The following is a 27,358-nucleotide window of genomic DNA, read 5'->3' as shown; positions in this document are numbered from 1 at the left end:
CCTGTTTGACCTTTAATTTTGTGGACGCTGTGATATCTTGTTCAAGTTTCTTGTTCGGACGACTTGTGGGCCTGGACCTAAAATGGGCGGGAAATTCAATATACGTAGGCCTATATACATGTAAACACTTTGATATTCTATCTAAAAAAGAAAGAAAGAAAGAAAATGGAAATGTAACAAGTTTATAGGCCTAATTGTACGCCCGACTTGACTTTAAAAGGTTAAAGGGAAACTTCGTCCTAAGACTAGATTATTATATAAGACATATAAGACTAGATTGATAAAAATAAGTGATTTAAGTCAACCCGGCAGATTTAAGTCAGGCCGACAGAAGAGAACAAACTGCTAGATTTTAGATAAAAATAAGGTTAAGGAGTTTCAGAGGTTCACAGTTTGACAAGAAACAGTGTAATGAAAAAAAAATCCAGAGAGAATTGCATTGTAGGTTTCTCATTGATTGTTGAAATACACCAAAAAAATTTAACGGATTTCCTTTTCTTCGGAATACATCCAAAGCAAAATATGCCCTTTGAAAAAAAAAATTGAATTGTAATGACACACCAATGAACGGAACGGTTGAGAAAACTGAAAAAGTGGTTTTTATAATGAAATAATAATGATACTGAAAATATTAATAGTAATAATAATGATAATAATAATAATAATAATAATAATAATGATAATGATAATAACAATATTAATAATCTTATTATTATCTTTAATATTATTATTATTATTACAGGTATTATCGAGGTCATTACAATATGTTTAATTTGCATGTGTGGATTTTACCTGAATGTGCCATGGGCCCAAGTTGCAATTAATGTTGATCTGTAGGCCTATGAGAACATGAGAGAACAAAGTTACATATTTTGTTTGTCTTCAACGTTTTATTTTTTTTTAAACCAAACAATCATTGGTGATTTGTATGATATTGCAGCTAGTAATAATCTTTTCATTTCCCGTTGGTCACGTGTTCGTGACGTTGACGTCACGTGCGTTGTATTAGATCGTACTTATCAAATTCTACATTGTTCTGACAGGCTATGAGTATCTCTGATATTATTAGGGCCTACCGATATTACATCATTTTTCAACCTGAACAAATCTAATTAGATACTTACAATGATTATACTCTCTACATTATGAACACTGACATTATGATCTAAGTAAATTTCACGGTGCTTGTGTGATGTTTGCATTAAAAAAAAATAGTTTTAATTCACATCCGTTATCTCTCAAAGAGAGTGAATCTCTTGGAAAGAAAGGAAGGTCTACCGAGATACTTGAAGTATTCAGCTACGCAGCTCATGGATTTTACAATAATAATGATAATGATAGTAATAGTAATAGTGATGATAATAATAAAATTATTATTATTATTATTATTATTATTATAATCATTCTTATTATTGTTATCATTAATAATAACAGTACTAGTAATAATGATAATAATAATAATAATAATTCACATTTTTACCGCGCTTACTACAAAGTTTCTAAGCGCCTTACAATATATCATAATTATACCATAACATACATAATCTTACATTTTGAAACATTTCTACAAACTGTAAAATAATTTACGTTACTCAATATACTTTAACAATAATCAAATGCTAGAATTAGCCTGCTTAATTACACCAAAAGAAGAAGAAACATAACATATAAAACATAAGATCATACTTATTTCAACTTACATTGACTTCATTAATAAAAATGTGTCGTCAGCCTTTTACATTTAAAACATTCTGCGTCAAGTATGAAAATTTATACTATACATTGTATTTTGTTCTACATCCAAGGAATTATCGAGACTAAAGTCTGTCAAGTGTTAGGAACGAACTCTAATCAGCAAAATCAGACAGAAAACAGCTATCAGTTTCTCTTTTTAATTTAAACTTTTATGAGGTACTGTTTCAAAACGGTAACGAATACGCCGCGAACACTATCAAAATGATACTTTCACTTCTCTCGAGCATTGGAAAAAGAACTAAAAACAAAAATTGTTACATGAGATGAGAGGGCGGGAAAATACAGCTATTTGGCGCGTTCTTAGCTTCCTGTCTCTCCCCCGCCTTGTGTTCGCCACGTGTCGAGAGGGTACAAAAACATCCCCTCCCCCTAAGATCGCTAATCTTTTCGTGGTTTCTTGCTCCTTTTTTTAATCGCGTCAAAATCCAATACGGGCGATCATTTGGCTTCCTGGCCATCAACTAAATGCGTCATGAAAACACACTTAAAGAGAATTCATTATTTCCACTATAAACCGTGAATCGCGCATGGAAATATGTGCGTCGTATCACATAGCATTTCCAAGTATCAGATGTAGACACGTTAATCTGAATCACACAATTATGAGTCGGTCAAATACCAACACAGGGAAAACTATAAAACTGGGAATAACGGTTCAACAGCAGCAGCAACAACAACAACAAAAAAAACACACAAATAATTTAAAAAATGAACGTCTCTTTCACCTTTGTATAAAACATCAGATTTTCACTGAGAGCATTTAATAAGTTATTGACATCATTATGCGAGATTTCAGGAGACCTAGAGGTTTATATAGCTGGAATCGAGCCAAAGAAGTAATAATAGAAGTTAAATACCTGAATAATGGAAGAGTGACTTGACATCTTCTGAAGTATGTTTACGGGAATCTTTGATTGAATGAGACACTCTTGAGTATGAACAATGCATATATCAGATTGTGTGTGTGTGTGTGTGTGTGTGTGCGTGTGTGTGTGCATTATGTTTGTGTGTGTGCATTATGTTTTTTATTTGTGTGTGTGTCTTTGTGTGTGCATGTTTGTGTGTGCTGCAGGGTGTTAGGAACATGTCTACCTTAGATTATTATGATGGGTTCAATTATTTCTTGAAAAAAACTCCATCAACCCCAACCCCCCCCCCCAAAAAAAAAGAGAAACATCATATTGAAAAACAAACACACAAACAAAGAAAAGATGGAATGAAAAAAAGAACAAAGCAGACCGAGAAGCCAGAACTTGGGTTCGGTTTACTGTATGAATGGTCAGTATGGGTGAGGAGAAAAGAGTACGACGGCAAAACGAGGGGGAAAACTTAAGACGTCATTGTCCTCGACTGAAGACACTTGATGTTAGCGTCATCGGTTGGCCTGCCCGGCTTGCGGCGTGACGGCAGTCAGCGCCCTGACCTCACGCCTTACTCACGCTCATTGTTGTAATCAGTCTTAATAAAGCTCTAGATCACTCGCACCCAAATCGATCGCTCGATAAGGACCTCCGTCTGTTATGTCTCCCGACGCTCTGTGATTATCATGCTCGGACGAACTTCAGCAGTGTTTCGATAAAAATTACAACGCTGAATTTACGAGGTTGAGACATTGGATCTTTGTACTTGCACTCTTGTGTGCATGTGTGTGTGTGTACATCTTAGTGTCTGTGGATGTTAACAAAATATGGGGCTTAAGAATTACTGCAGCCCCGGATACGAGAATGTCACGGGGAATGGAGGAGTCTATAATCTCGGGAATGCCATCAACTTGAACGCATTGCTCGGGACACATGCCACCAGACTGAAGGAAGCTAATACCGGGCTTGTCCGGAGTGGTGGCGACGGCAGCCCGGGTAGCACTGCAGGTGATGAAGGGGAATATCTTGACAATCGCGGGAACGGTTTCGGGAATGACAGGGATTCCGTCAGGGACAGTGCTGCTCTCGGGACTGCCTCTTACGAGCTGCCCGATTTCGTAAATGGTGATTCTTTGTCCATCGGGCAGTCCGCGGACGGCAGTGCAAAAGCTCCAGTGGGTTAGTATCACATATTCCAATATGAAAGTATTCATAAAACAGTCCTCCTATCTCACCCCCCCTCTCTTTATGATAGGGATGAATCCGACTTCAGAGGATTGTAACTATGGTGGCCATAACTTTGGGGGGGGGGGGAGGGGGGCTTCCAAATAAGAACAAAAGCACTTTCAATGGGTTATGCAATGGTCCATGGTCGTTGCTATGTCAGTAGACCTACATAAATCATCGTTATGCATATAGCTAGTCATAGTTGAAGCCCCTAGTTAGACAGAAATTACCATAGAAAACAGCACCCAAACTGAATTTGCCTATATTCTATCATTGATTTGACGATGTTTCTGATAACACACGCTTCAATAATTGACAGCAACAAAAACAGAAATGGCTGTAGTTGAGAATGTCGAGATGACTGTGGTGCTATTTGTCCAGTTTTGTTTCCATGTCTGATGACGATTAACGAAAATGTCATCTTCCTTGGACACACAATTTGTAAACCTACGAAGGACTTTAATCATCTTCCTTGTGTAAGCAGGGACCTTCTCTACTGGGTTTTCAAGCAGTATTTGACCCCTTGCACACCGAAACGTACTATCCATATAAACAGTATACTGTGTCGCAACAAAAACTCCGTCAGGAATACCGAATATTGTAGAAAGCCGGTTTACGTTGTAGGTGAGGGGGAAAAAAGAGCAAATTTGCTATGATAGCTCTATCACATAGTGCAAGACATGCAGAGTTTTCTGATTTTTACTGATTTTCATGATTCTTACATGCACACAACAATCACACTGTATGAATAAAAAGGTAGTAAATTATACAGTTAAAAAAAATCGATTTAAGCAAGAAATCTGATGTTTCAGATAAAATACCCTGGTCCCAGCCATGCACGGTTAACTTCCAACCTCCTGTGCAAAGTGAAAGTTGCCCTTGGTTTAAAATCAAAATCAACGACATCATGACGTATTATCAGACGATGACTATACAATGATATTATGATAGGTCTATAGTCTTTATACTTTGATGAGAGAGAATATTAATCTTTGATATAAACTATTTAAGGCAGAAAGTATCACCTATCACTGTTCACGTTTTGTTTGTTTCGTCGGAGTGTCTGTTGTTTGCTTGCTTCCTTGTTTGTTTGTTTGTTTGTTTGTTTGTTTTTGCTTTTTTGTTTTGTTTGCTTGTCTGTTTTAATCCGTCCCATCCAATAGCCGCAACTGCAGCTTCGCGCTCTCATCCGGCCCTCCGCGGCTGTTCTTACCCTGCAATATATAACTGCTATAGTAATCTGTTTCCATGGAAACAAAAATTCCAGGGTATGAATAGGAAACGCATGACGCTCTTAAAACTGCTGGACTCACAAAAAACTTAAGATCGCCGATATAGATGAGAACTGCGAACAAAGCTGTTAAGAATAGGAAGGATTAGAGGCATAGGAAGTTATCTCTTAATTAGGCCTACGTTGACTGCAAGGAATAAGGCCGCAGACAATGAAGGATTAGAATATCGATGGTGATCAGCAACTCGGCTGCTTCAGCGCACGTCGAGATTCTCAACATGGATAACTTTAACATCCTGCGATGGATTAGAAGTCTTCGTCGTGGCGGTTTCATGGGGGAGGAGACGATGACCTCCTGCTCGCCCGACGCTCGCGCCCCACAGAAGCTCGTGTCAAATCTTTATTGTCCAGAACCTTCTCCAGGTTTACTCTATGCCGGAAGAAACAAAACACCTTTCTTGGAGGTCTTTCTTTTTTCCCTTTTTTGGGGGAGGGGGGTGGGGGTGGGTGGAGGTTATTGAAATCTTGGAATCGGTTTGGGTAACTTCCACTTGGTTAAAGATTTAAAGAGGTTTGATTTGGAACGTAGAAGAAGGGTGTATGACCACGAATCAATGAATGTTAATGCGATGTAGACTTTGCCACATTATTGTAACTCGTTTCTTCAAACCACAACGAGCATGCCCATCTTGCATGGTCTCTTCCAGATTCTTCCATTATGACGTCATGCCATTTGGCACACTACTTGAAATCAAGCAAGATGTCATGCACCTAATTGGTGTTAGACGATTGCTTGTACATGCAAAAGAGAGGAGACATTAACGGTGCAAATATTTTTCAAACCAAATACCCTTTATACGACCAGCTGACTATTCGACTGTTAATGTATAGGTATTGTAAGCATCATTCATTAAGATTACAAAAGAATTACAAAGAATTAACAAAAATAATAATCATGTTTGATGTGTGCCGTATTCTTCGTAAGTCCTTTCGGGGATAAAAGACAAGTTATTCATTGAAATTCTCAACTTTTTGCCATGTATCAACATAATCACCATCAAAACTAATCTACCTCAATTCACTAAGTTCATTTGCGACCCTGCATGACTCCAGGCACGAAACTATATTTGTTCCAAGAGAGAGAGAAAAAAAAAATTAGAATTGTTATACATGGATTCAAGGGGACGACACAATTAAGAACTATGCAGCGGATGAATAAAAGATTTGTATATAGGCATACTAACATGCACGTTAACGTAACATTTTGTAGAAGTGATTTACGAAAGGATACATTCCTTAGTACGACAGCAGGACATTATGATGATTGAAATAGACGCTGAAAGATTATTTAATCTTGATTTGTTTAAATGTTTATTCATTCATTCATTTATTTCCATATCAAAACATAACATCTACAAATATCAAAATACAATTGCCTTAGAACATTTATACATTTTGAATGGAGGGATCATAGAAAGCACACAAGAGGCTTGTTGGAAACGATCCCCTACAAACAATTATCATACAAATTCATTTGATAAAACAAATGTCAAAGATACAATGAAAAGAGAAGAAAAGAGACAGAGGTGGAAACAATGCATACTTATACTTACAGTTTCAGATACATTTCATCAAAAATATGTTTTTTATAAAGCCTTTTAAATTGACGTAAGATCTTGCTACTCTTGAGTGTTGGAGGAAGAGTATTCCAAAGAATAGGGCCATGGTAAAAAATGGAGGATTGAGTTTTTGAAATCCGGTTTAATGGTGTGTGAATATTTTTTGCATTCCTGGTATTATAATTGTGTATAGAACAATTCAAAGTGAAATGGTTGTGAAATACTTCAGAAAAACCATTGTTGGAAACTTTAAACATAAAAATCATACTTTCCAAAGAAATAAATTCTTGAACAGGTAAAATTTTCATCTTAAGAAATAATGGCTTACTGGGAGCTAAATATGAAGAGTTGGTTATCAAACGAATACTGCGTTTCTGTAATTTATGAATACGATCAATATTTTTCTTTGTAGTAAAACCCCAAACAATACTACAATATTTTATGTGAACTGAAACAAACGAATAATACAGCATCTTTAAAATATTCTGTGGAAGAAATTGTAACTTGTACAGAACACCAATGTATTTATTTCTATTTATCAATGTCATTATTAATTCGTTTATCTATTCCTATACTTATTAACTTATTCATTTGCAATATCAGTATTTGTTCTGTCTTTAATTCTTTTTGATAATTCATTTATTGATTAACTAAATTAATTTCCTTATGAAACAATTTATGTATCTTTCCATTTATATGCTTATCTTTACTATTGCTCTCTTTTAACTCCCGCCGGAGAAATAAATCAAAGAGATACACAGTACAAGATTCACACAATTTTAGAAATTATACTATAGCGAAACATTACTTTGGTGATCGATAACAGTATCCTTGGCAACGCTATCGGGGAGCACATGTTCGTTGATTAATCATTTCCTGGGTAGTCCATCTTACGTGCAACGATAACACAACACAGGGTACTCTCAATTAGCAGCACCAACCACTGATGGGACAGTGTGTTAGCCCGAGGGAAATGAGTATGACCAATAACCACTATGAAACCTGAAATCATTTCTTCTCCTATTGTCTTTTTGCTTTTGTTTATTGTTGTTGTTGTTTTTTATCATGATTTTTGGGCAAACATGCATGATGGGTCCATGTAGGCCTATAGATTTCACACGCAGATGTCCCGGATATATAGTAATTTCGACAGGATATCATTACCATCAGCACTCTTTATGACTGAAAATTGGCACGAGTCTTGTCTCATTATAACCTTGATGGGACGTTCGCCTGGCCAAGAAAACTGCTGCTAAAGAAGCTTCTTTCCTCCGTATTCTATCATCAAGAATCCATTATACAAGACGAAATATATATACGCACGTCTCTACTTTAGCTAAGAATATCATACTTGGGGTAGAAATTAATCCAGAACTGACTGAAGGTGTGATAATTTCGTTCCAGCAATCTTATCGTAGGTTTTTGTTTTCCTGAACATTGCATTCCAGTACTGCAGTAATCGATTTCTGAAAACCATTATCCATACGAGATGTGTGAAAGAGCCTATCATAATTTTGTTTCTGATACGTGACATCAGCTCTCGGTACGCTCGTATAATGTTGTCACGGAAAATGTCGTTTGAAATCTGACGATTTCAGGTCGACATTGTGAAAATAATCTCGATAAGGATATAAGGCAACCACATGAAGTACAAACAATGTTGTTGATGTTTTTCTTATCCTCATAATTTTTCATATCATATGTCTTTATGGGGACACTTAAAATCCTTGCCACAATAATAACTAAGACTAAATGTGTATTTAAATATGTTTAGCTGACAACTTTGACAAATGACAAACAAGGCATTTTTGTCGAGAAACTAAAAAAAAAAATAGTTATCAAAAATATCAAGTGAATTACTTTCATATACATGCAAATTCTATTTTTTCTTCACGGCGTCTTCGAGTTAAAATGAGCGTAAAAGAAAGAGAAGATTCTCAATTAAGGAAGTTGAGAAAAAGTATGTTCGTTTGGGGCAATTCATTACAAAGCACATTGAAATAATCAATTTAGAATACACACATTGTCTCTAGCTTAATGACACATAAATCTCCATCTTTTCCCCTCCGTTTCTCTCTCTCTCCCCCTCTCCCTCTCTCTCTCTCCTCCCCCCCCCCACTAAAATGTTTCAACCAGTACAAAATATCAACATATCGACATATTATATGAAAACAATGAACTACGATATGTAAATGTTCGAGTCAAGTAAGATATAGAAAGATAAAGTAAGAGATAGAGATAAAGAGAAAAAAACAGAAGAAAAAAAAAACAGAACAAGAATATAAGAAAGGAGAGAAGGACACCAACATATGATATGTCGGTACGCGTGTGTTTTGTATATTTGCATATAATATTTATTTGAGAGAGAGAAGACGATTTGGCTATAGGGAGACAGATATATATAACATATAAATATATATATATATATATATATATATATGTTATATATCTTACATAGAAAACAGTTTGGCAATATGCAATCAATCAATTATCACTAGTACTGTGTTACCTCTTAATTTCTTCTAGGTCAGTACATCTCCATTATCGCGGATCCACCATACCTGGTCAAGATGGAAGATAAAGTACCAGATCCTGTCGTCATCACCAACATCGCGACGTCGAAGGCGATGCCTGCGAAGACAATGACGCCGGCGAATTCGAGGAAGATGCCCATGACCTTCGACTCGTCCTTCTTCAAATCGCCCCAGGGCGTTCTCGCTTTCATAGAAACAGTAAGTCAACTGACATATTACCGTCGTTCCCAAGTATATTTTCAACACAAACACACACAAACACACGTAGACACGCACATAAACACACGCAGATTTTAATTTTGCCCAACTTGATTGGTTACGTTTGCAGATTTTCACTTCAGCACTCAAATTTTCCCAATACAGAACGTTTAAATGAGAAGACCAGACGATCATTTCATAAAATCACATCATGTAGTACAGCATTCGACTGCTCCATGTATCGAATTGTGGAATTCATCGTGGTCCTTGAGCAGAGAAACTAATACTCTGAAAAACCCAAAACAAATTACACTGAACGAGGATGATGACATAGCAGGCTCACATATTATTTCAGATAATTATGTAGCAAAGTAATTCTATCACAATACCGCTTGCTTAACAAGTTTATCTGTGTAGAATTTACGCTTGCTTTCATCTTTTGTTCTGCTTCCTTGAGCCCCCACTCATGCATTCTTATGGTGAAGCTGCCATGTCATCATCCTTGTTCATTGAGATTTGTAATAAATTTTGAAAACATTCTTATTCCTCTTCCAAATCGCTATAAAGTCTGAAACTCTGTAGCCAGTATAACCAATTTATAGTTGCTCAATTGCTAAAGTTTGAAAATTATCCGGATCTCTCCTTTAAGACTTGAAATGTTATATTGCGAAAACAACAACAACAGCAACAACAACAACAACAACAAAAACAACAACAACAACAACAACACTAACAACAACAACACCAAAAGTAAAAAACAAACAAAAAATGGCGATAACAATGAATGCAGGACACAACAAATCATGCCACCTTTGATGTAACAATTTCCACATCGCGGAATCGACATACAACGTACAGCAAATGCTTCTTCTGTTTCACTCTTTGAAGATGTGCCAAAGTTGCCGAACGTGCCATTCATGCAGACGATTATAATAATTTGTTTCACCACATAAATTATGATATCATTACTGGTTATTTCTTGATGGAAAGCATGTTGTGTTACTCTGTGGTCTGGCAAGGCTATGATAATAGTGACAAACGACAAAAGACAAGAGAGAGTGATTAAAACTGTCGGGAAGTATTGTCATGTTATGAGTCAAAAAATAACACGATGACTGTGACAACGTGGCAGTAGAAATTAGTATAAAAAACGAGGCACACAGACTTTCTGCGGTAGGGGTGCAAAGTAAGGGTTGTATCATTACATTGTTACTACTACAATCCTTGGTAACAATCGAATGGCTATAAACCTATCATTAGCTTTCATAACCGACTCGTTGTTGGACTCTGGGCTATACTGCACATAGGCACATGTAGCTTCATTGTCTATTTTGCTGTACGATATTGTTTAAAAACACAAAGAGGCGTGGGAATAGGAAAAAAGATAGAGAGAGAAAAAAAACACACTATGACGCCATACCAAAGAACAGACTTCAAACGTAAACAACAGCAAAAAAAAAAAAAAAAAAATCAATATCACTTCACACATTGCAGTGTTGAAAGTCCATGGCCATGACTTTAATATCGTATATACGAACAGTTACAAATATGTATGTGCAACATGTTCCTTCCCCTAAAAGACAGACTCCCATAAAACGCAACAATAAACAAACAAATAAACAAAGAGGAAAAAACATAAGAGATGATTTCTGTATGCTCCACAAGCTCAGAAGGGGGAAAAATACTACCGAAAGCTACAGATTGTACGTTTGCTTACAAGCCATCTAAATGATGATTAAGCCAGGTAATGATATACTAGTAATGGCTTATACCATGGGATATCAGCCGCGTCAGGTGACCGTCATGTCATTTGCGTGACACTGCATGTTTCGTGCAAGAATGACGTTAAAGACCCGGTGAGCGTGGGGATACCATGGAGTTGGATATATTCGAGAATCTCCGTAGTTTATTGTGTTATACAGCTTTATCATTAAAGGCATAATTTACCATATGCAGATAAAACAAATACCCAGCATCAGTGCTTTGAAATAGTTCTAAAATGTGAGTTAGGGATAGAAACAACCACTGTAAAAATTTGAATCCGTATTATCGATGTTGATTTTTGTTCAATACATATTAATGTGAACAATAGTTATAATAAAAATATTTCCAGACTAAACCGCCTACATTTATGGTTTATTAAGAAAAATACTAATATCTCCTTATGTTTTAGGCTTTATTGCGAAAATTGTATATGGTAGGATGTTTTGTGATACAGCAGACCTACACATATGCATCAAATGTGATATCTTGAAATTTGTTAAAATCACTGCTCCCAAAGGTAAACTGGACCTTTAATCTCTGTGTAAGTGCATGTACGCACAGCCGAAGAATCTCTACTGGAGTCGACTGTCACACACAATCACTTTATTGTACGTATGGTTTTCGAATGTACCCTGGTGTGCAGCGAATGAATAGGTCGACCCATGAACCCCCACCCTATACCGGGTCTTTATAAGAAATAACAGCTTTTTCAAAAGACATAATTTTTCTTACTCTCCTTGCAAGAATCAAAAAGTTTCTATTAGGCCAGCTTCACACATTCTCAAAGGGCAGAGTGAATCAATTTCTTCCTATATACAAAGTGAGAATTCTATATGTATGCACAACAAAATCAGCATAGATTTGTAACGAAGAGGTTTTGAACAAAATGATTTGATCGAGAACTTCTATATTCTTCGACTAACTTAGGTTTGAATATGAGAATGATCAGTTGAGTCATTCATACGTGAACACTTAATCATAGAAAAATGGTCAGTGTTTAAATGTGGGCTCAGGCATGCATGCATGTCACAACATATAATTTATTTTTCATTTTCACACAGTATAGTTAACCACCAACCGAATTGTCATCTCTTTCAAAATTGCCTTATGACGCTATTTACAGAGCACTTTGCAATATGCTAACTAGTTGGATGTTGACCTAGGGAATGTCATTGTCTTGGGCGCTGTGGCATAGTGGATAAGACTTCCGACTCCCAATTGGAGGACCCAAGTTCAAATCCCGCCCAGCGCTTTCATCACGTCCTCGGACAAGATGTTTTTACCCACCATGTCCCTCTTGACCCAGGTGTGTTAATGGATACCTGGCAACGCTAGGGTATGATTGGCAGGGCCCTCTGGTAGAGCAGTGGAAACATTGAAGAGACTGCCCTGGGTAAATAAGACATTATGATTACTATACTACTACTACTACTACTACTACTACTACTACTACCACTACTACTCCTACTACTACTACTAATAATGATGATGATGATGATGATGATGATGATGATTATTATTATTATAATTATCATTATCATTATTATTATTATTATTACTACTACTACTACTATTACTACTACAACTACTTCTACTGCTATTACTATTATATTGTTCCGTCTGTAGTTCTACTCGTTGACGGCTTTCTCCGTGATCGCGGCTGAAGACCGACGCGATAATTCCGGCTGCTATGCCGTGTTCATGGCCATCACCTTTCTCGTCTTCCTCCTCACCCTCGGCTTCTATATCGGCGAGATCACGCACCTCCGATACAGAATCCATCTCCCATGGTTGTTAATAGTGAGTGCACCATGCATGCAAGAGCGTTGTCATATGAATATAGTCGACTGAATAATTGTTTGTGTTCACATTATGCATTATGACGCTATTTGAAATAGAGTTTCATGAGGTTAATGAAATCCTTCGGGTCTTTTTCGCATTCTTTTAAAGCTTTCAAAGAGACATCAACTCTGTAATATTAAATGGGTTAGTCAAATACCGGAAGGTGATTGGCTAAACACAGTCACGTGATGGAGGTACATTCGTTATGTTCGCCCATGGGCGAACATTCTTGTGAATGTTCTCCCATGGGAAAACATTTTCACGTAACAAATGACAGAAGGCCTAGCACCGCGCGCGCAGTGAATGTGGCTCTGCGCGAGCGAGTGATCGAGTGCGTTGTGCTGGTGGTTGACGTTGACGTATTTGACTAACCCATATAATATAACAGATGATGACTTTTGTTGTCGGGAACATGTACCAAACGTTCCACCCTCAGGGTTTGAAATGCTATTTCGAGAGGCTATAAGTCCCTCGACTTCGTCTCGGGACTTATAACCTCCCTCAATAGCATTTCAAACCCTTCGGGTGGAACATTCGGTATGTTCCCTCCTCCGCCAGTCATCATCTATATAATGTTCTTGTTCCGCATCATGATAAATGCAGTAAGTATTACCTAAAAGAAACAAATAAATCAAATCAGTTATTATCATAACTTTTCATTTGCATTAAAGGATAAGAAAGTTAAGGACTGTCACAGACGGTATGGTGAGATCCATCGCTATTTCAAATCAAAGTAATATGAGAATGATGATAATATTATCTGCCCTCATAAATCTTGCATTTTTGTGCACTAGAATATTGATTTTTTTTTTGTCGCTTTTTGTAATGTCATCGTCCAATTTATCCGCACTTAGATTTTTACTGGTATAATGATAATAATGCAAAGACTTGTTATTCTTTAAATGTCATAACTTCCAAATTTCCGATCTCGATAAAACTTAGACTGCTATGTGAACACAGCGTTAAATTTCCGGGTGTTGATGTTGTTGAATCCAGCAGTGACTGCCGAACGTTTTCATTTATTAGTTGTTAACAATTTTTCAGTGCTTGAAATATCAGTTATAACGGGTATCTTTGCACTCTTTGTCCATCGTCATTCCTGATTCCATGCCATAATTTAAAAAAAAAAAGTTATTTAGAAGCACATGAAGAATGTAGAAGCTAAAGGCAATCCTATAAGTTAATTGATTGTTTGATAGATTTGAATTTATTTCCACTTTGTATTCACACAAGAAAAGAAACAAACATAACTGGATTACAATGGTTATCACTATACAATTACATTTTTTCTTAGTATGCAATAACATTTTGTCCTAGTCAAGATTTCTGTTAAAAATGAAAATAAAGTTTGAATTGAATTGAATTGAATTGATTTCATATACATTGTTCTATCATCATTTCCTCCATGGGATAAATCAAATCATATCATATCATATCATATCATATCATATCATATCATATCATATCATATCATATCATATCATATCATATTTATAGTTGTTATTGAATAATTGAACTTACGCAAGGAAATCATTCACACATTATGTGATCATGGCCCTGATATTAATATAGAAACAGAATAAGGAGGCCGAGTATTTTTTCACTGAACCCTTACTATCTAAAGCCAGCGCTCATGGCAATGATGAAAAATATATCAAAGATGTTCTTCCAGCATTTCTCTTCCAGCATTATCATTCCGATAAATAGAAAGTTTTCTTTCTGCTGTTTTTATTTACAGGACATCGTATTTTACACGGTCTTTATAATGTCGCTGCTTGTTGCCTCTTCATTTGTGGCAAGTCGTGGTTACACAGCGAAGCACGGCGCAGGCGCTGTAAGTATTGAACGCAGTCACCAAGAGTTTGCTCATAATACTAATAGCAATATAGAATACACTGAATAATATTGATACATGTAGTGATAACGGTCTCCTCCCCTTCACCCTAAGATACGATGAATTGTACGTGTTCTACAACACAATTACGAACACGGTTATAACAAAATTCCGGTCACAATTACGAATTAAAAACTCAGGCCGCAAAATAATCCGCTCTTTGTTCTTTATTGTTTATTTATCCGGTTACAACGAAATTTCAATATAACGAAAGAAAATTGCCGATCGTAAAGACTTCGTTATAACGGGAGTTCACTGTATATCTTTTGAATACTCTTGTTTTGATGTGAAAATTGTTGATTTTGTCATAATGATTTCACTTGTATACAAGTGGAGAAATAAAACAAACAAACTGAAACTGAAATGTAACCATATAGCTGCGGAATTTCATCTGCCCGTTGCATTGTATTGACAGTGGAATGAAATACAATAGGTATAATATAATCAGACATTGGTGTTTATTTTCCAAACGAGACTGAAATTATATTCTATTAAATTGATCTTTACAAGCAAACCCTCACTCTCTTGGGTCACAAGTGACTAAAAATTATAACTGTTGGTATAGAACTGAAGTCATGAAAACTACGTTATTCACAGAATGATCTTCGTCTCTCTGTTGTCTGTCCGTTGGTCTCTAACTTTTTTTTAAATCTCTCTCCCCCCACCCCCCCCCCCCCCCACCACCACCACCACCACCACCACCATCTCTTGGAGCAGACTCTCGGCTTCGTGGTCATGCAGCTTTATCTTCTCAGTCTCGGCTTGGCCATCATGCAGTACCGCAACGTGCGAGCCATGAGCGAGCATCCGATCAGTTCTGGACCCATAGGCGTGGACAGTCCGACGATTACCGTCGACACAGGTGCAGGAGGACTACCCGTACCGGACACCTTTTACCCAGGAACAGCTCCGGCCTACTAAACACTGAACAAGGAGTCCATCCCTTTTTATGTGCTATACGAACTTAATGAACAATGTATACTATTACTATTCATAAAAGACTGTGTACTTCTTATCGGACACCATGAATGAAGTTCCTTGTGTCTTTGGTCTCACGGTCTCAAAGGAGTATTGGTGTTTGAGCATACATTGTATTTGGGACAGTTCATCGGTTCATTCACTTATCCTTATACAGTCTTACAAAGTGGTACATGTATAATCACGGTGACAATAAGAACAAAATGCAGTACAAAGATGTCTAGCGTTTGAATATCGTGTAAGGCCAACGGGGTCATCCCACGAGACCGACACCCACGAATCATACAGCCCACGGGTTAAAAATTGAAAAAAAGGTCCACAAGTCACACAGCCCACTTATATACAGCCCTTGAATTTGACAGTAGGAATATAAGGTCCATGAGTCCGACACTAAAGCAAAAACGGTCCGCAAGTTTGATATTAGGCAAACAAGGCCCATGAGTTCGACACTAAATATTACGAGTTCAACACTAAAGGTAAAAACGGCCCACGAGTTCGGCATTACATCACGGGGCTTAATGTGTCGGCCTCATGAGCCTTGTGTGCCTGGTGTCGGCCTCATGAGCCTGATTTGCCTATAGTGTCCAACTCATGGGCTGTATGACTCGTGGGCTGTATGATTCGTGGGTGTCGAACTCGTGACGTTCACTCTGGCCATCAGGTGACTTGTTCCTAAATTACTGTCATTATCGTCATCATCATCGTCATCATCTTCATCTTTGCCCTACCCACTCCCCGCGTACGCACACCCGCATCTTTGTCCCAAATAGGTCATATTCAAGAGCCAATTATTATATCTGATGACGATTTTTAATCTTTTTATTTCACACTATAGATTTTGCTGTATTTCAACTCTTCCAAAGACTTCATCAAATGAATGAACACTACTCGTGAATAATGAATGTACATAATTATTATATGAAAACATGTATTAACTGTATAATGTGAGTTTATGTCTATATAACATATTATCGAAAAACCTTGATTGTTTTTGGATTCAAAATGTCAAGGATTGATAGATTTAAATGTGTTTCAGTCATTTGAAATTGGATTATTTTGTAATGTATATACTGAAAATGTTTGAATAAAAAAAAGAACTTGTACAGACATCCCAGCAATTAATGTTATCAGATTATTTATACCTTGTGAAATGATAGCTAAAACATTTATTACCCAAGCAATGCTCTGAAATTAATTTTGTTTGACTTGCTCATTTATATATATCAAGCTTTATAATGAGTTTTCTTACCTTCATTGTTCTTTGAAAGTAAAAGTAAAATTACGACAATGATTATTGCACTTACTGTGCAATTATAATGTATTACCGGTAATGTATTATTTTCATACTTGTCAGTTCTATCGATTTTCCCCAACAGTCTGGGACACACGGAAGGTATAGTTACTCAAAGTCTCAGGCAGTCAGGACATCCAGTTTGGAATTGCGAATATACCTATATCACTCTAAATTTAGGCACCAACTCCAAAATAATATGTCAATGCATGTAAACATAAAAAAATCCCTGTGATATTACTTGAACAACTTGAACATGTTAAACAGAAATGGGAAATTGGAAATTCAAAGTATTCTAACATGAGCTGGAGTTCCACCTAAAATTTAGGATGGTTATAAACATAGGCCTACAGTATAATAATTTTATTTACGTAAGTCAGTAACCGTGGTATAACAGGATATGGGAACTCAGGATACTTTCCTGAAAGAAGGAAAGGCAGAAAGATAGAAAGAAAATAAGACAAGCAAATGGAGAAAAATAAAAAAGTAATAAATTATTAACATTAGAGATAATTATGATTGTGATTCACACTAACGGCTATAAGTCGATAGCTTCCACAATAACTGCCAAAGTTCCAATAAAACACCCGACTCCCCAGCACCCTACCATAGTCTGCGTTCCAAACAAGAGTTACTAATATTTGAACTCAACTGAGGAATTTGGCACTTGACGTCACTGTATCAGGAGAGACTGATTGCCATCGCTGTGGTGGTGAAAAGGATTTTCTGGCCGTCTCGAACCAAGACTACAAAACTTTACTCATCGGCGTAGTTGAAGATGGCGTCTCATGTGGTGTCAAGAATTACTGAAGTCGAGAACAAACCCACACCTCCAGAAAATCCTATAGATAGAGAAAAGGTAACACGTTATAGTCGCTTGAAATTCACATTTTAGAGGACCCTTTATTCCACAGAAATTTATCTTGGTTCTACGTATTAAGCTAGATATTGTACTGGTGGTTGCTTATGGACACACGTTTGTTGTTTGATGTGTAGTCCCATGTACTGATATTGCTGTGTGGGTGATTCTCGGGTACGAAACAATATCAATCCAGCCAGTCGATGGTGATGATAATGTTTGTACAATGTAGAATAGTCGGTAGAGTGTGGTCAGTGTAGACTCTAAACTAGTACTCTGTCCCAATCTGATAATATATTGTATTGTCTATCCTATGTCTCCTGAAATATTCTCAGAAACTATGTGCTCCTTTTCAAACAGAGTGACAGGTTTTCTGTGCTTTACCCTTTAGTTTAGTTTAAAGGACAAGTGCACCTTTAACTATACACAGACCAGCACGCTCCGATTATCTCAGTTAAGAAGAAAACAAAGAGGAGTCCCTTGGATAACAGAAGAATATATAAAGCTGGCCCATGAACGTGATTTCTACAGAAAAAAGTTCAGAAAAACCGATTCCGAATCTGACTGCCAAAAATTTAAGTTTTATCGAAATAGAGCTAATAATTTGAATAAACGTTTAAAACAAGGTTATTATAAAGAAGCATTTTCATCGTGCCCAGTCGCTGTACATAGCACGACAGGTGTTCGCACAGCGTATTAACAGCGTCTGGTCGGGCTAGTCCACCTTCAGCTGATGTGGACGTGGATTGAGTGAAGGCAACAATATTAGTAGAACACTTCAGTGAAAGTTTGGGGAAAATCGGACAATCCGTTCAAAAGTCATGAATTTTTAAAGTATCTTAAGTTGCATTTGATTCTGAATCAAATTAACGTTTGATATTTGTGTACGAAATCAAATGTCCTTTCAGCAATAGGACTTGTGTTTAAACGCAGAGTTACATACAAACTGTATGATTGATTTGGGGGACTTGATTTTTCAAATTTTTGCAACTACAGTAACTCGAACTGACTGGGCCCAACCCCAAGAGCATTGTGTCAGATGTACAGTGTACATGTAAGCTTTCCACCAGAGTGGCTGGCTAATTTCAGCAGAGGATTTGCATACTGTGCACTAGGCATACATACGTATCAGGTAGTAGGAATGAGTACAATGTATGAATCAGTAATTGTGTAATTTTTGTAGGCATCAGACAGTATTAATGGCAATTATTTCAATATTGATTGCTGAATTTGGTTTTATGCTGGCATTATTAAAGCTGAAACATGGCAGAATACATTTCTGTAATCTTAAATATCAATATGTATCATTTTTAGCTCAAACAGGACTGCCTAACCTTTTGGTAATTTGCACCGTCTGCTTGAACAATATACATGTATGTACAATACAACGTATAAATGTAATGCTAAGCCTAAACGTGCTACATCGTGTACCGTAGTAATGACAAGGTTTGGCAGTGGGAAATTCCAAAGCCTGGTAGCATCTGGAAAAATGACTTGATATGCAGCTGAGTTCGTTGTTGTGAAGGAGATGTTGAACTTTTTCTGGGTTGCCACAGGTTGCTGGCCTTAATTAATTTACCGCTTTCCTGCAGAGACCAGTACCAATATGGTAATCAAATCCCATCAAAAAGTGAGTGGCTACTACAGACTAGTACAGTGTATCACTGTATAAAAACGCACAAATGTTGGAATCATTCTACATAGAGGAAAGAACACTGTAAGAAGAAAGTCACGACATGAAGGTACAGTGTAATGACAGTGCATTAAATAATGCTGTTTGAATTCATTCCAGACATGTCCTCTTTTGCTGAGAGTGTTCTGCAACAACAATCGTCACCACAGGGTTGAGGAGTTTCAGAGAGGGACCGTCCCAGCCAATGAACTTCAAATCTACACATGGTAAGAATTACTTCCAGCTGTACCTTGCAACAATAGAGACATCCATCAGTTGTAAGAAATATATTTTAAAAAAAGATGCAAGCATTTGTTACATAAACAGTTATGTGCACCATGCCAACCTTGCCACACTTTGGTAGTACATGTATGAAGCATCATTATGTTGTACTTGAAGATAATGTAGTGGCACACTAAAAATATTTTGGTGGAGCTAGAGCTCTCTGTGGTCATCTTTGTCTGGAATCAAAAATAATTAGAAGTGACATTTTAGAATACAGGTGTGTGAAAGTAGGATTAGAATTTCTCCAAGTGGCTGTTACCGTCAGTCCAGTATAAGAGCTGGACTGTACAGTACAAGCTGCTCCGGTCCTTCAATGACTGACTCACATCACATGGTATAGGGATACCTCCCTAATGTCCCCTAATTTTGCATTCTCTCTTTGTCCTGCAGGATGGACGCCACACTGAAGGAGTTGTCCAGCCTGGTCAAGGAGGTCAACCCCGATGCCCGTAGGCGGGGGACCTACTTTGACTTCGCCATGGTGTTTCCCGACACCCGCCGCGCCACGTACCGCATGAAGGAGATTGGCATGACGTGCTCGGGCCGCAAGGGGCCCGACGACAGCGTGACGCTCGTGTCGCAGAACTTTCAGATCGGCGACTACATCGACATCGCCATCACGTTACCGCCGCGGGGCGGAGCTGGCTCTGGGGGAGGCCTGGGCATGGTAGGGGGCATGGGTATGGGAGGACGCAGTATGGGCAGGAGAGATACCTGGGGACGATGATGATTCTTGTAAAGTGTTTTTGTTTGACCTAGATTAGTCTCTCCTTCCTTTCCCAGTCTCTTTCTTTGTAGTTTGTGTGATGCTGAATGAGAATATGTTGTGCCACTGTACTATATGTTGGATTAATGATTAGTAATTTGACCAATTATGTTTTCAATTTGTAGCAGTTTGCACTGCAGCGCTGTAAAAGTGTGGTTCAAATCTTTCCAATTAGAGTTAAGTCTTCATAACACCTAGATATCTTTTTTTTTCTTCTTTTTTTTTAGTACATTGTACTTGAGTTTTTTTAGTCACATGAAAAAAATGAAATTTGTTGTAAAGGTATTTGCAGTGGCAGAAACTACATTGTAATTGTCATGATGTAGACTGGAATTCCTGTGGGCTATAATATCACATGATCAGTGTAATTTCTTTCTCACAGAGAACCTACAGCATATTTATGCCATTTGGACAAAAGTTGTGTACTGACAGTGGGGCTAAACTATAGAATACATGTACAGTATATTGTGTGAGAAAAGAGCCATTTGCACATTTTTGTTGAGCTTTGTTTGCATAATGTGCGTTATGTACTCTAGTAGTTATGGCTACTAAATTCATATATCCAGTAGGCTGTTCCCATGTACAGTATGTGCAATTGGATTTCACTTTAATTTGAGTGAGCATGTACTGCAAGCACCGCATGGAGAATCCAAACACAATCCTTGGTCAGTCATGTTTATTACTGGTAGCTGGTTTGGAAAATCTAATGTTGAAAGAAAAGGGTGCCCACATTACTATTTCAACTTTTTCATGGTAGAGTATCATGAGATGTCGAAAACTTTATATTTCAGGCAGTAAGTATACAAGCAAGGGATCATATCGTCTGTTGAGAATGAGAAGGGCGTTAAGTGGTCTTGAACACTATGGGTTTTGTGGCAACTTAACGCCCTTATCATTCTCAGCCGACGATATTTTCTCTCAGAAGTTAACACATTTCTCTAGATATTTTTGTTTCAACGGTAGTCTTGTTTTATCTTTTTGTTCACGAGACATGGGGAAAAACAGCTACTTACTGCAGCTTTACATGAAAATAAAAATCACCACTGTGACAGGAGGCACTGATGCAACATAGTCTAGAAAATCAGAAATGGCTGTCTGCACGTCAAACGCATTCCACTTTATGAATGTAGATTTGAATGGCCAGCATAAGAGCTGTGTGAGATTAGTGTATGTGGCAGTCAAATGTACTTGTAGAAGCCATTATTAAACTTATACTTGTAGAGGTTAAATCAAAATGATTTGTTCTCACTTTTTTTTCTTTCCAAAAATGGTGCCTTTTCTCTTTTGTTGTACTCTTTAGTAGATACACTGCAATGACAATTGGGTTAAAACATGCTGCTCGTAGTCATAGATACAACGTATTCCACCAATTTTTACATGTGTATTCCCCTCCTTGATGTCTGTGCTTTTGTTTCTCATAAATTGAGGTCGTTTTATTGATTTCAAAGATTTATTCATATGACTTTATTTAGGATTCATAATGTGCATGTATTCCTCAATTTTCTTGTATAATTTTGGGTTTCATGCAAATAAAACTGTGGTATTATTTTTATCATCAATTATTTTTTCAGTTGTCAATATGTAGATGGCCACAATTGGTGAAATACAGTATTCCTAAAAGCATTTCAATTCATTGCACATTACTGATTTGCATTCATTAAAGAAGTATGTGTACTATAATATGTCACAGGGCCCCATTACAAGAAGGACTTGTTTGAGATATGGTCAGAGCCGTGTGTGAGATCTCTCATAGTATTGTCACGGTCAAGAGAAAATTTGTCCCAGGGAAGAGTTTTGAGTCCAAAGTATTTTATGTTTGAATTTGTTTGTAACAGATCAGCTCAAACTGAACTGACTAGCTTGTAAATAAATGTTTTTGATTGAACAGATAAAAAATGTTATCCCACTTAATTTTGTTTCTTTGTACCTTTGTTTTTTAGCAGGACCTAGTGAAATGCTGTAAATGAAAATATATATATATATATATATTTCTTTTTTTTTTTTTTTTTTAGATTCACATTCACAAGTTTCACTATTGTCACCTGCACAAGTTTACTACGCACACATAAACTGTACATGTACCACCTTATCACAAATTTGGCAAATTACAGCACAACATAGGCAGCATTTTAAGATGAAAATACTGTAATCAAAAATGTATACCAATGCCATTACATGGATTAAAATTTGATACATTGTACATTGTACTGCTTTTTTCTGTTCCGAGGACTGTGACTAATGCAGAATTTGCTGATGTGGACTGTCTCCCAACATGTATGAAATCACCCACTGGATGAAAGGACTCGTGTAAAGTATTTTTAATGGGATGAATATGTTCTTCATGAAAAACAAACAAACAAACAAACAAACAAACAAACAAACAAACAAACCAACAAACAAACAAACCCTCGGTACATTGTATCGCACAAAGCATGTTGACTTTTCACAGGTTCAAGTTGGCCTTCCAATGATACGTGTATATGCATGCACACACAACCCCAAACACACAAACACACACACACACACACACACACATTTAAATTGCTATTAATAGGAATTGGGAGTTGCAGTGCATGTGCACTTGAATAGAGGCAGGTAAAGTATAAACTTGTTCCAGGTTGAAATGCAACGATCATCGTATTCTGCTGCACCTTGATCTTGATTGTGAACTGCACTTCATACAGTTCCAGTGTTCTACACTACCTTCACATTTTTAGAAAGTGAACTTCAGTTAGCTTGACCTCTTCCATGCCAAAATCTCTCCTGCATATACGTTGTATTCTCAAAGTCTGAATTTTCCTCTATGCAGACAAAATATACAGAAGACAAAAGTTGCTACTGTAGGCCCTATAACTGAATACACTGTCACAGGTCCCCATGAATTTTACTTTAAGGGATATCAAGAAACCACTTATGAAATAGATTCTATGAGGAAGTCAAAGTTTATTTGATGGAAATCGGTTTTGGAATGGCTGAGACATCCATAAACAAAGCGATTGTAATAAAAGGTGGATCCCATGTTTTATTATGATCGCTCTGTTGTGGATAGCTCAGCCATTTCAAAACCAATTTTCATCAAATAAATGTTGAATTCCTCTTGGAATTACATGTTCTTTCATATTTCATAAAAGGTTTCTCATTATCTCACAAAGAAAATGTAAGAAACCTGAAGTTGGGTCTCGACCAAAACTATACGATCCCTTTGAAATATATGTGTAAGACTCAGAAAAGATTTAGGTTGTTGATGCAAATCAACCAAACAACAGCAGACTCTTATCTTGTGTGTGTGTGTGTGTGTGTGTGTGTGTGTGCGTGTGTGTGTGTGTGTGTGTGTGTGTGTGTGTGTGTGAGTATGTGTGTGTGTGTGTGTGTGTGTGTGTGTGTGTGAGTATGTGCGTGTACGCACGCACGTTTGATATTCTCTGTTGCCTTCGCCAATTTCTAGTCGACAGTCGATATAATTTTGGTCGACCTGAAGGGGTTCTTTGTGAGTGCGTCGATATCTCGACATCGCACAGTGGTGTTTTATAACATTCAAGGACTCGAGATCAGCCCAATCAATTCTGAACAAGCGGGAGGAAAACTTATTTTCGAACTTATTTCATACTTTGTTTCGCTCCTAACGAGTTTCTGGTTACTTTTGCACACTTTATTTAAACGTCGATATATACAATGCGCAGACATGAACTTACCTTGATACACACAGGACATCATCACTTTTACATTAAGGTCGATTGGGTATCTCTTCTCGAATTTTGGCACTATATAATTTTCTGCCATCTTCATGATATAGGCCTACATAAAGTTATAATGTGGAAAACAATGACTCTTAAAGGAGAAAGGTTTGCAATTGTTTGATTATATGCCATTTTCTTAACGATATGTATCATGTACAAGTTTATTGGAGAGCATTGAGTTGAGTTGACATAATTCAACATTAGATATGAATATGTAGTCGCCCCAAACATCACTACTCAATGAAAGCATTGTAAGATGAAATAAAGAACAAGTTACTAACTTTCTATTTCTAAGTCAGATGTCCATTCAATTTCTACAACTTCATCCGTCCGATTTCCTTCCTTCACTGAAATGGAATTGCACTACAGGCTTTCTTGTCGTCATGGAAACGGGGCAATCCTTTCTCTCCGTTGCAACCAAGGAAGTTACATTTGCGTCGAGCCGTGTGCCATATTTCCTATGTAGGTCACTCGCGCGTTAATTGTGTTTTCTTCACCTTCTGGTACTTTTCCAAAGTAAAAAATGAGCTAACTGACATACGTTTTACAGTCATCGATCTCTCTCCCTCTCCATGATCCCACAAGGAGATCTATATTGCAACCATGATGAGTCTGTACAAATACCAAGTCATTCACGATTGGCATCTGGCCAGAAATTGTCCGGAGATTTCATTTATACTAGAATTTGAATTTCTAGAAATTGTCGTCACACTATATCCAGGGGTGATTTCAGTATTCTCTTATTCATAAAACACCCACCCCATCACCCCCCCCCCACACACACACATACACACGCGCACACACACACACACACACACACACACACACACACACACACACACACAGAAACTCATGTGATACAATACATATTTATGTATACACTTACATACACATATATACAAATACTCATTTTTTTTAACCATCCAACAACATTAAAAAAACTTCCAAAATTTAAATACAATTTCTACACGTTAACACACTTCTTATTATACATACATACACATGCGCGTACAAATAGATTTGTGTGTATGAATTATTTATGTACGCGGATGTGTATGTATTGATGTATATTGATGATATATGTGTTGATGTATGATACCCTCAATATCACTTTTGCGGTGAAACGAATATATTTCATATATTTTAAACTAATTTTTCTTCTATTTTTCTTCAGATTCCTTGGATACGCCTACAAAAATCCTTCCAAACCAATATTCCTGTTGTGACCTCATCTGTTAATCATTGCTAAAGTACTGATAATTATGTTTAACAAAAGACACTGGAATGCACCTTCCCTCGACTCAGCATAACTTGCCTGTTTCTGTGTAATTAATGTGACTAACAAAAGACATGGCGAGGGCGAGTCGAGGGGAAGGTGCATCGGTTCGGTGTAATAATGTCAGAGGTAATAATTTCAGAGGTAAAAATGTCAGAGATAAAAGTGTCGGAAGTAAAAATGTCAGAGGTAAAATGTCAGAGGTAAAAATGTCAGAGGTAAAACATTTTTACTTCTGACATTTTTACTTCTGACATTTTTACCTCCGACATTTTTACCTCTGATATTTTCACTTCTGACATTTTTTACCTCTGACGTTTTTACCTCTGACATTTTTATCTGGCACCGGTGCATCATAATATCTTTTGTTAAACATATCAATACACTGGCAGTGGTTGACAGATTAGGTCACAACAGGAATATTGGTTTGGAAAGCTGTTTTTTTTTTTTTGTAGGCGTATCTAAGTAATCTGAAGAAAATAGAAGAAAAATTAGTCAAAAATATATGGAATGTTTCTAAATATTCGTTTCACCGCAAAAGTGATATTGAGGATATCATAAATCAACACAAATAACACGCATTTGTATTTCAGGGAATCTTTTAGTTAGTTCAGAGTCAATCCGGAGGAAGCTTGGGTATGGCTACCGACAGGCTCTGGTGATGGCGCTATTCCTTGGTGAAATTCGTGAAAGTTGGGATGGACAGACGACGCGACGTTGCAGTATACTCAATCGACAGCAAAATACCAGGCGATTCATCTTGAAGTAGACGAGGTGCATCAAAACGTGAATCAATCAAGAGGCGAGTCACGACTCGAAAAATTTGACCTTAAAAAGATCCAGTTGTTATTTAGTAGAGGTCAAATTGAACTCCGTCGTCTGCGCCTGAAGGATTATGCGGCAGCAATTTGTGCTGATCGCTATCCTTTGTGAAGACAACTCTTTTCTTCGTGTGCTTTAGAATAGCAAGAATTCGGCCATCTTGGGTGCATAATACTTTGTTATGGTTGCTGTACATGGATTTGATTGCGAGTTTTGTTCTATAGATTTTGTAAGACTATCATGTACGCAGATGCCTCTTCCATTTTAGATTTGAATTTCGTTGGGTTTTATTTTTGCGATTTCTGTAGATTTCGTTTCGGTTACGGCAGTTCGTGAATTTGCAATCATTCCCTGGTTTTCTTCTTTCTTACTGGGGCCCAATCTGTGACTTCTCTCAATATCTGCTGAATCGACGGCAATGTTAAGCTTGTCAGCACTCAACTTAATCACAGTTTCTTCTGTATTTTCGTTTACATTCTCGTTGATCCCGTAAAATACTAAGCAATTTCTTCGAGAATTATACTGGTCCAACTCTTCCTTCTGGTCGAATGGAGTTTCGACTTGTAGGCCTACCTCGAGGAAAGCTATACAAGTATCTCTCATCTACATCTCAAAGTCAATGTATCGTCGAAAACTTTCAGTCACCTTCTCTGTAATTATAGGCGTTACCTCATATCACTCAGAGTTTGTTTTACGGCATTTACCAGTGTTTGCGGGCAACAGCGTTACTTTCTTTGTCGATGTCAGT

General features: G+C 37.2%; 1 protein-coding gene across 1 annotated transcript; it reads left to right on the top strand.

The window, feature by feature from the left end:
• The first annotated feature begins 17,971 nt into the window (after positions 1-17,971).
• On the top strand, positions 17,972-20,736 carry LOC139725893 (histone deacetylase complex subunit SAP18-like). Its single transcript, XM_071636972.1, has 3 exons — positions 17,972-18,052; positions 19,845-19,951; positions 20,400-20,736. Exons 1-3 carry the CDS (start codon positions 17,972-17,974, stop codon positions 20,734-20,736), a joined length of 525 nt encoding a protein of 174 aa, XP_071493073.1.
• Positions 20,737-27,358: the final 6,622 nt, after the last annotated feature.

This window comes from Diadema antillarum, unplaced genomic scaffold, assembly GCF_040938485.1.
Source record: "Diadema antillarum isolate AM-2024a unplaced genomic scaffold, OU_Dant_1.0 seq00000068_RagTag, whole genome shotgun sequence".
Lineage (NCBI taxonomy): Eukaryota > Metazoa > Echinodermata > Echinoidea > Diadematoida > Diadematidae > Diadema > Diadema antillarum.
The sequence above is the reverse complement of the archived record's forward strand: the minus strand, read 5'-3'. Positions and strand labels throughout refer to the sequence as shown.

What these genes read in the sequence shown, in the direction of transcription:
- LOC139725893 (XM_071636972.1), top strand. Translation starts at nt 17,972, where the DNA reads ATGGCGTCTCATGTGGTGTCAAGAATTACTGAAGTCGAGAACAAACCC. An exon ending in ATCCTATAGATAGAGAAAAG is followed by an intron (nt 18,053 to 19,844) that starts GTAACACGTTAT and finishes AATTCATTCCAG; the next exon opens with ACATGTCCTCTTTTGCTGAG. An exon ending in GAACTTCAAATCTACACATG is followed by an intron (nt 19,952 to 20,399) that starts GTAAGAATTACT and finishes TTTGTCCTGCAG; the next exon opens with GATGGACGCCACACTGAAGG.